This window comes from Lepidochelys kempii, chromosome 1 (assembly GCF_965140265.1).
Source record: "Lepidochelys kempii isolate rLepKem1 chromosome 1, rLepKem1.hap2, whole genome shotgun sequence".
Taxonomy (NCBI): domain Eukaryota; kingdom Metazoa; phylum Chordata; order Testudines; family Cheloniidae; genus Lepidochelys; species Lepidochelys kempii.
The window spans coordinates 267317858-267331713 of record NC_133256.1 but is presented as its reverse complement, the minus strand read 5'-3'; the positions used below and the strand labels follow the sequence as shown (position 1 = coordinate 267331713).

Genomic DNA, 13856 nt, shown 5'->3' with positions numbered 1-13856 from the left:
AAAAAGGGTCCGCGGATATCGGTGGATGTAAAGCGGTTATCAACAGATTTGTAGGGCTCTATATACCACTCCTTGTGGTGAGTTGGTAGCTCTTTTGTTTAAAACAGACCATAATGAGTTATGTGAAAAATTATTGCTGGTGGATGTGAAGCCATTATTGAAAATATTATCTGCAGCATAACTGTTGGTCTCAGAACTTTCATAACTATCGATAGATTCTTAGGCCAGAAGGGACCACTGTGATCATCTAGACTAACTTCCTGAATAACACAGGCCATAGAACTTCTCCAAAATAATTCCTAGTGCAGATCTTTCAGAAAAACATCCAATCTTGATATAAAGATGGTCAGTGATGAAGAATCCACCACAACCTTTGATAAGTTGTTCCAGTGGTTAATTACTTTCACTGTTAAAATTTTACACCTTATTTCCAGTCTGAATTTATCTAGCTTTAACTTCCAGCCATTGGATTATGTTATACCTTTCTCTGCTACACTGAAGAGCCCCATTATTAAATACTGATTACCCACATTGGTACTTATAGACTGTAATCAAGTCATCCCTTAAACATCTCTTTGTTAAGCTAAATAGATTGAGCTCCTGGAGTTTATCACGGTAAGACATGTTTTCTAATCCTCTAATCATTCTTATGTCTCTTCTCTGAACTCACTCTAATTTAACAACATCCTTCTTGAATTGTGGAAAACAGAAATGGACACAATATTCCAGCAGCTGATGGACCAGTGCCCAATACAGAGTTGAGACAGCCTCTCTCCTCCTACTCCGGTTTAGACATCCAAGGATTGCATTAGCCCTTTTAGCCACAGCATCACACTGAGAGCTCGTGCTCAGCTGATTATTCACCATGATCCCAAATCTCTTTCAAAGTTGCTGCTTCCCTGGATAGAGTCCCCCATCGTGTAAGTATAACCTACTACATTCTTTGATCTTAGATGTATATATTTACATTCATCCGTGTTAGAAGGCACATTGTTTGCTTGTGCTTAGGTTACCAAGTGATCCAGAGCACTCTGTATCCGTAACCTACCCTCTTCATAATTTACCACTCCCCCAAATTTTGTGACATCTGCAAACTACCGCTAATGACTTTGTGTTTTCTTCCATGTCATTAATAAAAATAGTAGGTGCCTAAATATAGACATTTTAGACTCCTATTTTTGAAAACTTTGGCTTTGTTATATTATGGTATAAAAGTGTACTTTTGTCAATAAAACCCTTATATTAAGATTTTTTTGTGTGTTCAATTAAAAAATTACTGTAATCTTACATTTGAGGTTTTAAAACGAGAAAGGCCAGGAATGAATAGCATCTACCTGACAACCTTAACTATCACTTTGTGTGCATGCATTTGACAAGTTTCATAAGGTGATCAAATAACATTGGCCTCTATAACCTATTTGGGCTAACCTTTGCTCTGAATAGGTTGGTGTGTCCCAAAACCAGCATTATGGACTTCAAGGACTTCTCTGGTACAAATGTAATTTTTTTTATTGGATTGGGCTCACTGACATCTGCAGCAACTCTCTATTTAGCTGTTCATGTTAATTTTTTGTACATACCCAATTGTAAATAACCAAATGAAATATTAAAACAGCTAAACTGATAAGCAAATCTGGGCATGAAAAACTAGTAATTAGGATACAGGATGGGAATTGAGGAAGTGCAATTAAAAGGAAGGATTACCCTCATTTAATTTGCAAGCAATCCATCCCAGAAGAAATTTGAACTGGGAAAGTTCTACCACCTGAGCTAAATTAATATCCATGATCAGTCAATAGTAAGTCACGATACCCTCTTTCAAGCTTCCATTATTACATCCTCCATTCTGCTGCTGAAAGTCACTGTGACTTCCACATTTGATTCCTTCCAAGTACACTAACCAACCAACTTACCTTTCTATTAGTTGTTTATTTTTTTAAACAATAACAAGGATATGACACATTGAGATGGTAACTTGGTAAGAGTGGTGAGCAGTGCTTTCCATAAGTAAAGTTTCAAAACTAATAGATTCCTCTCTCTGAAATGGAATGGAAACCTCGTTCATATTAATTAAACTCTACTGTATGGTGAGGAAACTCTCACTCAAACAAAGGACTGACAAACTTGTGTATGCACCCACTGGGGTCCCATGCAGATGATGAGCAACATCTGCAGGGTGCTTCTCCTGTGACAGCACTGCGACAATTAAAGGTCACAAAAGTAATTGCTATTTGATTACCATGATGTACAGTACTTCTCTGCTGCTACAGTAATAAGGACAGCACAAGAAAACCATGAAACCTCAAAAGTTCAGCCAGCCAGAGACTCCAGCTGGTAGAGACAGAAGAAACCAAAGCATGGACTGCTGCACAGGGGGGAGGGGTGAAATGGGACTGGGCCAGTGCCACCTATCCCCTCAGCATCCTCTTGGACTCAGAACTCTGGAGGAGATACCACCTAAATGCACTGGGGGTACTAGGACCCAAAGGTGCCTCCCCCTTGTGAATCAAAGAGGAAATTGCAGAATGGAGCCAGCCAGAGACTCCTGCTGCCAGGAGCAGAAGCAGCCAAGGCAGGGACCTTTGGTCCTTGGGATATTCAAAAAAACTTTCTATGGACTTTCTCTGCCCTGTGCCGATTGCCTATTTGCTCCAACCTTTCCCCACATCGCTTCACTCCATATCTGCCACTCTTGCCCCCATTTCTTTCCATTTAGCTGATCCTTTCCTAACTAACACAGCTCCCCCCACCACCAAAAAAACCTCCATACACATATACACCATGGAACTAACAGAGCATTTGCTACCTCACATTGTTCACTCTGCTTTTGTTTTATACTCCTTGCCCCATCCTTTGTCTATTTAGATTGGTCCCTGACTCAAAGAGCTTACATCTACTATTCTGTGTTTGCATGGTGCCACGACAAAATGGGAACCCATTCTTGGCTGGCCTTTAGACACTACCACAATACATAAAAAAGTTACCTACCTTTTTGTAACTGTTGTTCTTCGATATTTGTCGCTCATGTCCATTCCATTCTAGGTGTGCACGGGCCAATGTGCGCGATCGTTGGAAATTTTTGCCGTAAGAATCTGCAGGGTCGGCTGTGGCGCCCCCTTGAGTGCTGCATTCATGCGTCGGTATATCAGGCGCCGCCAACCCTACGCCCTCTCAGTTCCTTCTTGCTGGCAACTCCAACAGAGGGGCAGGAGGATGGGTAATGGAATGGACATGAGCAACATACTTTGAAAAACAACAGTTACGAAAAGGTAGGTAATCGTTTTTTCTTCTTCGAGTGCTTGCTCATGTTGATTCCATTCTGGATGACTCACAAGCAGTGTCCATGGAGGTGGGCTCAGTGTTCAGGGTCTTGCAGCTTGCAGCACTGCTCTGCCAAAGCCAGCGTCATCTTGAGCTTGCTAGGTAAGCACATAATGAATCATAGCATCATAGAATATCAGGGTTAGAAGGGACCTCAGGAGGTCATCTCGTCCAACCCCCTGCTCAAAGTAAACGTGTGGACAGACGACCAGGTAGCGGCCGTACAGATCTATTGGACTGGTACCTGTGCTGGGAAGGCTGCTGACAACGCTTGTGCCCTAGTTGAGTGTGCCGTCATGATTGCCAGCAGAGGCACTTTTGCCAGCTCATAGCAGTAGCGGATGCAGGCCATGATCCAGGACGAAATCCTCTGAGCAGACACTGGGCGATCTTTCATTCTGTCTGCCACCACAACTAACAACTGCATTAACTTATGGACCAGGTTTGTTCTATCTATGTAGAAGGCCAGTGCCCTCCTCATGTCCAGATGTGCTCCTCATCCGATGTATATACGGTTTTGGAAAGAAGACGGGTAAGTGTATGTCCTGGCCAGTATAAAACTGGGAAAAGACCTTGGGCAGAAATGCTGCTTGCAGTCGCAGCTGGACCTTATCCTTGTAGAAGACCGTATAGGGCAGTTCTGAAGTAAGTGCCCTGATTTCGGACACCCTGTGAGACGATGTTATCGCAACCAGGAATGAAACCTTCCAGGAGAGAAGTAGGAGAGAGCAGCAAGCCAGAATCGCTGGGAGGCCCCATGAGCTCAACAGCATGAGATTCAGGTCCGAGGGAGGGATGGAATCCTGGATGCACGGGTAGATACGCTCCAGACCTTTCGAAAGCTGTGCCGTCATGTTGTGAGCGAAGATTGACCTGCCTTGGAATGGTGGAAAGCTGAGATAGCGGCCAGGTGGACCTTGTTCAATAACAGGGACAATTCTTGGAGTTTGAGGTACAACAGATAGTCCACGATCTCCTGCAGGGAGGCCTGCTTGGCCTGGATATGCCGTTCTGAGGCCCATGCAAACCTTTTCCATTTGGCCAGGTAAGTCGCTCTGTTGGAGGGTTTCCTGCTACCCAGCAAGACCTGCTGAACACAGGCCAAGCACACCCGTTCGTCCGCGCTCAGCCATGCAGTAGCCATGCTGTCAAGTGCAGTGCCAGGTTCGGGTGCAGAAGGCTGCTGTGGTTCTGGGACAGCAGATCCGGCCAGATGGGTAGCTGTAGTGGGGCGGCTACCGAAAGGTCCAACAGCATGCCGAACCAGTGCTGGCGAGGCCATACGGGGCTATTAGGATAATCTTTGCCCTCTCCTGCTTGATCTTCACAAGGACCCTGTGAATCAACAGCATTGGTGGGAAGGCATACATCAGAGCCCCCAACCACAGGATGAGAAACATGTCCGATAGCGAGCCTTTGTCCATTCCCCAGATCAAACAGAACACGTGGCATTTCCTGTTCTGCCTGGACATGAACAGGTCCACCTAGGGAGTCCCCCACCTCTAGAAGATTATGCTGACCACCTCTGGATGGAACGACCATTTGTGGCCAGATGAGAAGGTCCTGCTGAGGTGTGCGGTTAACAGATGAATGGCATGCCGCACACAAAAATCCCACAGGCAGAGAGCTGTTTGGCAAAGGGCTGCCGACCTGGCTCCGCCCTGCCTGTTGATGTAATACATCGTGGAGGTATTGTCCATTGACCACCTTGCCCTTCAAGTGGGTCGAGAAAGCCTGGCAGGCCAGGTGAACCACTCTGAGCTCCCTAACCTTGATATGGAGAGCCAGATTGTCCCACAACCAGCAGCCCTGGGTGCTCAGCTTGCTCAGGTGAGCCCAGGTCTGAAGACTGGAGACCAGGGTCAGCGATGGGGCCAGGGCGGATACTCCATCCAACACCTTCCTGGGGTCCAACCACCAATCCAAGGATGACCGGATGTGATCCGGCACCCTGACTAGGTCGTGCCTGTTGGGAATGTACACCGACGCCAGTCATGCTTGCAGAGGCCGGAGGTGGAGCCAGGGATGACTGATCATGTATGTACATGAGGCCATATGGCCCAACAACCACAGGCAGGTGTGAGCCGTGGTGAGCAGGTGGTTTTTCACATGGGAGATCAGGTCCAAAAATGCACTTCCGGAAAGAAGGCTCCGGCTCGTGTAGAGTTGAGAACTGTCCCAATGAACTCTATTTGCTGGACCAGCATTAAGGTGGATTTTTTCTCGTTTATTAACAGGTCCAGATCACGACAGGTGGAACACATGAGATTGAGGTTCCTCTGCACAAAGTGCAGCGCCATGAATTGAAAATGGCATCCGCCCACTATGAAACGGAGGAAACACCTGTGACCTTGGAATATGGAAATAAGCGTCCTTCAAATCGAGGGTGGCATACCAGTCTCTCGGATCCAGGGAGGGGATGATGGAGGCCAGGGAAACCATGCAAAACTTCATCTTTCTGAGAAACTTGTTGAGGCAACGCAGGTCCAGAATGGCTCTGAGGCCCCCTTTTGCTTTCAAGATTAGGAAGTAGCAGGAATAGAACCCCTTTCCTTTCATGTACCGAGGGACCTCCTCCACCGCCCCCACGTGCAGGAGGTTCTTGACCTTTTGAACGAGGAGTTGCAGAGTACACCCCTAAGATACTATGCCCAGCACCCAGCAGTCCGAGATGATTGGTGACCAGGTCAAATGGTAGGGATGAAGACAGTCAAGGAAAGAAGGTGGATCCAGGGAGTTGACTGGGGCATCACTCTTGAGTGCACCTTCAAAATGAGCGCGTCTGGCCCCCAGGATGCTTTGCTGGGCCGGGCTGCATGGGTGAGCGGGAGGAGGAAGGGCAGCAATGACTAAAGCTTGTGTCTATCCCTTCTCCTTGCAGACCCATGCCAAGGCTGCCAAGGCCTTGGCGGCAGGGGCAGCCAGAACTGCTTCTTTGGAGACTGCGGCGTACGCATACCCAGCAAGCAAATGGTGGCCCAAGTGTCCTTTAACACATGCAGCTTTGCATCTGTCTGTTCCGCAAAGAGTCCATTCCCACTGAATGCGAGGTCCTAGATTAAGGTCTGCATCTCTTGGGACAGGCCAGCAGTCTGAAGCCAGGAGCTATGCCTCATGACCACCGCTGAAGCGACCCCTCATGCAGCCGCGTCCCACGCCATTTGGAGAGAGCACCTCACTGCCACGGTACCCTCCTCCACCAGGGTGCCTAATTCCTGGGCCAAACCTTGAGGGAGGGACTCCTTTAACTTACGGAGGGAGTCCCATAAGTTAAAATTGTACGTGCCTAAGAGGGCCTGGTGGTTCATCACCCAGAATTGCAAGTTGGCTGTTGAATAAATTTTTCTCCCAAAAAGGTCCAGTCTTTATTGGCCTCTTTATTTTTGGGAGTTGAACTGGTGTGCCCCTGCTTGTCCTTCTCAATGGCTGCAGAGATGACCAGCAAGCCTGGAGGTGGGTGGGTATAAAGGCACTTGAACCCTTTGGCTGGAACAAAGTACTTCAGTTGGGAGGGATGGATGATGGGGTTTGCCAGATGTTCTTGGCAATTTTTAGGGCTCTGTCATGCACTGCTAGTGCAACACAGGCAGGGGTAGAGAATAAGAGCACAATGAACAAGGTGTCTGCGTGCTTGGCCATCTCCTCTGCCTCTAGGCCCAAGTTCTTGGTCACCCATTGAAGCAAGTCCTGGTGTTCTTTAAAACTGTCCAGTGGGCTGGCGCTCCAGGATCCCGCAAGCACCTCGTCCAGGGAAGAGAATGACAACTGTACTGCTGGGGGAGGCCCTGGGACATCATCCACGGTGGGAGAAGGGGTTTTTAGGATGGGCGCTGTCTCCTTTACCCTGACCGCCGGTGCCATCAACTGTTGCTCCAAGGTGGCGGCAGATGAGCGGTACCCCACGCACTCCAATAAGGCCACTGGCTGTGCTGCCAAGGGAGCACCGTACATGTCAACGTGGCCTCACGTGCACAATCGTACTGGTGGAGTCTCGGCAAGGGGCTAAACTGTCCTCCTCTGCTGGAGGAATCTTCTTCTGGTGACCATGGTGGGGCCATCGACACCTGTGTCTGCCTGCTGCCCATCGCTGCCAGAGACCGGTGTTGGGAGTGGGAGGATCAGTGCCGGTATTGAGGGGACTGGTGCTGGGGGGACTGGAATCCTGAGGGGGAGCACTCCCATGGGCAGGCGATGGAGATCTGCGCCGAGAGGACAACTGGTGGTAGGGTGAACAGTGCTGGTAGTATGGGGGCGAGCCCCAGAGGATCTGGGCTGCAACGCCGTAGATCTGCGACATGGAGATGGAGAGCACTGCCTTCACTCGGGGGATTGGCAGCACTCCACTGCTCCCTGAGGGGGAGATCTTAACAGCTGTCTTGCCCTCATAGGGAGCTTTTGCCACTTCCTGTGGCATGCATGGTGCTGGTGGCATAGGCACTTGAAGCAGCTGCTGTGGAGATCACTTACAGGCATAGTCCTGTTAAGCCCTGCATGGAGTGTAAACCCCAGAGATCGGGACACGCCCCACCTGGGGAGAAGTCCCCACTGGGACTCTAACTTCTATCTAACTACTTAACACTAACTCACTAAGTCAGAAGGGAAGAAAACGCTAGCCCTTGCTATGCAAGGAAAGGTGCTCTGACTAACCACCATGGGAGGTAAGAAGGAACTGAGAGGGTGTGGGAGGCCTGACATAGCGATGCATGAGCACGGCACTCAAGGGGGCGCCACAGCCGACCCTACGGATACCGCTAAGGCAAAAATCTCTGATGACCGCGCAAGCAACCTGTGGATGTACAATTCCAGTACATTATTATTATTATTATTATTTTTAATCAAGTCAACTTTTTTTTAAAGACTACTGTTTTGTGCTGGGAAAAAAAAAACTTCCAAAGAACCCAGGGATGGAGAGACAAAGATAAAAGGAAAGAGAGCAAACTGTAGGAGAGAGAAGAGATAACTAAAAATAAGTTATCTGAAAGTCTGCGAAGTGCTAATTACCGAATGCAAGATTAACATGTTAACTGACGTATTAGCAGCATCACTATATGTGTAAAGAAGCAATAACTGCTCTGAAAATTGTCTTTCGTGTATTACTTCAAGAAGATAATTATGTAGCTGCTGGTCAGGTCTAAAGAGCTCTTATTTTGGAGGAACATGTTGGTACCCAGCAGCTTCTTTTAGCTCCTACTTGCCATATCCACCATGCTGTAGCTATGGAAATACAGATAAGTTTTACTCTAACACAATGCAAAAAATATGATGCCCAGAGTTTAAGATACTCAGATTTTGAATTCCATTTTAATATAGAAAAGTTAACAGCCACCTCAAAAATAAAGTCAATGACATACATTCCCCCACAATACTACTAAATACAATACTATAACAACTTTTCAGGTTGAAACTAGCTATTCTAAGATAAATGTTCATGAAGTATTTTCTGTTATGCAACTAATGATTTAATTAAACATTTTTAGTGAAAGTCTGAAGAAGAATAAGGTATTTCCTCACAACTCATGTACAGAGAAAACCTATAATTTTAGAAATAAGTATTCTTTTTTCATAAAAAAAATACAATATACAAAAATGTACATTAATCCTATTATTGTGCAGAATTTAATGTTACATATGACAAACCAGTTGACTTCTTTGCATCTATCCACACAAATTAATTACCTGCGTAGAATTAAATATTTATACTTTGCCTTCCCATGAGATGCATGGGGCTGCTCTTCATTCAGCTCAAGCAAACCCTAGCTATGCAAAAAGTATGGGCATTTTGTGCCCTCAGACTACATCAAGAGGTGGTCCCTGCAGACTGTGCAGAGGAGGGAAATCCTACTCTCTCCTATGATGGCACCAGCTGCACAGTTCCACAGTCAGAGGCAGAAACACTCTGGACTGTGTTGTTAGGAGGGAGAGGCAGAGAGTAGAACAGTAAGGCTGAAAGGGAACAGTTAATATTACAGAACACAGTAAACTATAGATAGTTCCATTCTAATTTCAAAGATGCACAGTTCTAGCCTTGGAGAAACCTGCTACTTTCATTTGGCACTACGTTCAGAAGGGAAGGGAGAAAAGCAAAAAATTAATACAATTCGCATTAATTCTCAATTGATCCTTTTTTTCCTAGTACCAACTAGGGCTGTCAAGCAATTAAAACAATTAATTGCAATTAATTGGGCCATTAAACAATAATAGAATACCATTTATTTAAATATTTTCGGATGTTTTCTACATTTTCAAATGTATTGATTTCAATTACAACACAGAATACAAAAAGTGTTCAGTGCTTACTTTATATTTATTTTTGATTACAAATATTTGCACTGTAAAAAACAAAAAGAAATAGTATATTTCAATTCACCTAATACAAGTACTGTAGTGCAATCTCTATCATGAACGTTGAATTTACAAATGTAGATATATGTACAAAAACTAACTGCATTCAAAAATAAAACAATGCAAAACTTTAGAGCCTACAAGCTCACTCAGTCCTATTTCTTGGTCAGTCAATCGCTCAGATAAAACAAGTTTGGTTACAACTTGCTAGAGATAATGCTGCCCACTTCTTATTTACAATGTAACCTGACAGTGTGAACAGGCGTTTGAATGGCACTGTTGTAGCCAGTGTCGCAAGGTATTTACGTGCCAGATAAGAAGCAGGCAGCAGTATCTCCCGTAAATGTAAACAAAATTGTTTGTCTTCGCAATTGGCTGAACAAGTAGTAGGACTGAGTGGACTGGAAGGCTCTAAAGTTTTGCATTGTTTTATTTTTGAGTGCAGTTATGTAACAAAAAAATTTACATTTGTAAGTTGTACTTTCACGATAAAGAGATTGCACTACAGTACTTGTATGAGGTGAACTGAAAAACACTATTTCTTGTTTATCATTTTTACAGTGCAAATATTTGTAATAAAAATAATAATATAAAGTGAGCACTGTACACTTTGTATTGTGTTGTAATACAAATCAATATATTTGAAAATGTAGAAAAACATCCAAAATATTTAATACTGTACATTTCAACTGGTATTCTATTATATTAACAGTTTTTTTAGTTAATCGCATGAGTTAACTGCAATTAATCGACAGCCCTAGTACCAACTAAGAACTCAATAAAAATAATTTAAATTATTACAAAGTGCTCATAGCAATTGGCTTTATTTGCCAGTGTACAAAATTGATGGTGGCCTAGGGCCAGCAATATAACAAACTACTGAATAAATTTAAAAAAAATCATTATTTGCCACAAAGAGTAAGATCACAACAACTGCTGAGATCAAAACAAAAAGATTTACACAAGCTGTGATTATGATTAAAAGAATTAACTGATGGTTCTTTACTTAGATTTCTTAAAAGTTAAAACACATTCCACATTTTTTTTCCAACTCAAATAGCCAAAGAGCCCTTAATTTCTGGCATGTTCAATTAATGTACCTTCTGTGAGTTTTTAAATACTGTGATCATAGGTGCCTTAGATGTCACTAAAATAGATAATGTTTTGTAACTGTTACATGTCATTAAAGGGATACTTGGGCGATTTCCATGAAATAACACTCTGTATGCTCTTTTTTCAATTGTCTTCTTTAAAATCTTAAATGAGACATTCAACAATTTAAAGTCTTGTTTCTATGACAAACTTAGCAACACTTTTGCATTCCCAGAACAGCTTTAGAACTAAAGTATAAGAACTGTATCTGCTGTGAAGAACCAATATGGATATTATCTTAATATATAAATGATCAAAATAGTAAATTACCTAATCTGCTTCCATTCCTAGGCATTGCCATGAAAGAGCCAAGGCTGCCTCCTATAACGCTATGTGGTCTCCGTAAAGGGGGTTTCTTGAAAGATCCCGTGTATTGGTGAAGAAATGAGTGCATACTGTGAGACGTCGGAGGCCTGCCATTCTTCACAATAGGCTCTATAATTCCCAAGGCCCAAATGTTCATCCCGATGAACAAGTGAGAGATTCAGGAACATGTCAGAAGAAAAAGAAGAGAAAATTGTTACTATGCAGATAATCTCCACTCACTGGATGTTTTACTTTTTCAGTACTGAAGATAGTCGGAGAACACAATATTATTGGAATTCCCTTACTGGAAAACTATTACAAACAAAAAAATGTTAAACACTCCAGAGCTTGCATGAAGATCCACAACATCTGAAATTGAGGCAATTCCTTAACAACTGTAGGTTTTCCACAAAAAGACTCACCACAAAAACCATAAAACCAAAAATCCCAAGTATCAAAAGCAGACTACAGACCAGAAGATACCCATTTAAAGTTTGCATAGATATTTATTTCCTTTAAGTTTACTTAGCAATGGCTTCATCTTCACCATCATGTTTATATCAACCTTGCAATTTCTAGTCTGAACGAGGGGCAAATTCATCAGCGAGCCTTCAGAGGTTTGTCAGCCCCTCTCCTCTTAGTAGCCTTGCAATTGGGGATTTTCTGTAAGCTTTTGCTGAAAGTCTACCAAACCACTCTCAGACCACAGTAGCAATGCTACAATTAAGTCTATTAACCACTTACATTGTGACACAAGAATAGCATGTCATACTTGTTTTGGCTTTTCAAATGGGAAGATCAGAACTGAACACAGCATTTACTCACAGTAAAAGGACTGTTCTTGTAAGTATTGCTACCCTTAAATTATTTACACATACTTTCAACCTTAATTTTATCTAAAAAATACAAGGAAAAGAAGTGTACAAAATTATTTCAACAATGTTATATTTGATATTGCAATCACACAAAAGTCAGGGAGGAGTAACGGTTCCCTCAGCAACCTCAAGTCTATTCCCTTGTACATGTCTTATAATAGTCAGTCATTCACAATATCATCATACAACAGATTATAACAACACCCGACAACTCAATTAATTTACCAAGTTAATGGAGAAATATTGTCAATTTAAACAATTTTCCCCAGTAATAGAGAAATGCATTGATCGTGGAACAAACATACATGGATATAATCTTTACTACACAGGGCTCACTCCTGCCCTCTAATATAAAATACCCTAAGGTTTATAAAATTAGCTGCTTCTTCATAACATATTTGTACAAGATGCATACTTACATGTTGGAGAGATAACTAGAACCTATACAGTCGAGTTAAGTACACTGTTGGTCTCTTTATAGATTCTATCAATTTTCTTTTCCCCTAACTGGTTCTCTTCTTGCATTTACATGTATGTTACTAACAGGAACAAATTAGATCAAAGAACACTAGCACAGCATAGTCACTCAGGAATTAGATAACTGTGCTGCCAAATAGGAAACTGAAGCTTGAGTACAATTTGTGAAATCTTTCTTCCACGCACCTATGGCAGATATGTCCATCACAAAGGTTTACACGTCTCCTGGGATAGGGCACAATCTGCGATGCTATTCCATTATGCCAGAAACTGGTTCTGGAGGGAACTGAGAACTTCGTTGTTGGGAAACACAGACACACTCTCTCTCTGAAGGGATTTAGCCATGAGTATGTATTTTACGGAGAGCAGAGTTTCAAAGGCAATCTAAAATAATAATATAGCAAAAATCCAGCAACTAAATTCAATCAGTGTCTTGGAAGTAAAAACTTTTGGCTATCTGATTATGGTACGTTTAATGGGAGAGAGAAAGAAGCACATGGACATAACTGCACAAGGATGTGCTTATAAATTAAAACAAAATGAAATTAAGAAATAGTTGACTTTCCACAGAAATAGTATAGAAGCACAAAATCACTTCCTGTCAGTTGCTTTCCAGAAAAACTATCCAAATAAATAATTTAGACAGTGAACAGTAGTGAAGAGACAGGCCTGCACTGCTGCAAACCTTCCTGCTGTTTTCCTCCATTAGCATCTTTCATAAATGGATACTTGTCAGAATAAACTAATAAATTGGTTAGTCTCTAAGGTGCCACAAGTACTCCTTTTCTTTTTGCGAATACAGACTAACACGGCTGTTACTCTGAAACCTGTTTATCTTAGAGACACACTAAAGAGCACCATGCTGGGAAGCTTACAGTAGAAACAAAAAAACTTCCATAATGAGGGATGATCATTGCTCCCACTAGCTATTTGTCACATTTTTGGCTCCAGTTCAGCAAAGCACTTACACATGTACTTAATTTTAAATAACTGATTAGTCCCAATTACGTTAATGGGATTACTCTTGTGATGGGACCTATCAATGATTTCAATTTGTATAAACTCTCCCAAAATTTAACAATACATTTTGGGACATTATCCCAAGAGGAACCCAATGCGTCTCTCCTAGTTGCAGCTGGTCAGTTTTCATTTTTTTCTGGTACTTTGGATACTTCATCAAATCTCCTTCATTTGTCTCCTGTTCAAATTAATAATTCCAGTCTATAAAATTTCACCCACACAAATTCTACTCTCTCAAACAATTTTTATTACCTTCCTCTGGGGATCTTCAAAATATCAACTTAATATGTTACTCCTGGGGGAATTCCACGCTACTGTGCAATGCAGAATTTTGCAGAAATTAATGTTTTTGCGCATCATTTC

The 13856-nt window shown here is 42.8% G+C and overlaps 1 protein-coding gene across 3 annotated transcripts in view; it reads right to left on the bottom strand.

The window, feature by feature from the left end:
• CDK17 (cyclin dependent kinase 17) overlaps positions 1-13856 on the bottom strand; it is a 190012-nt gene that overhangs the window by 63943 nt on the left and 112213 nt on the right. For all 3 annotated transcript variants that reach the window (XM_073327478.1, XM_073327480.1, XM_073327479.1), the window contains exon 3: positions 11086-11250. In XM_073327478.1, the coding sequence (XP_073183579.1) occupies positions 11086-11250 (165 nt within the window). The remainder of the gene's footprint in view (positions 1-11085; positions 11251-13856) is intronic.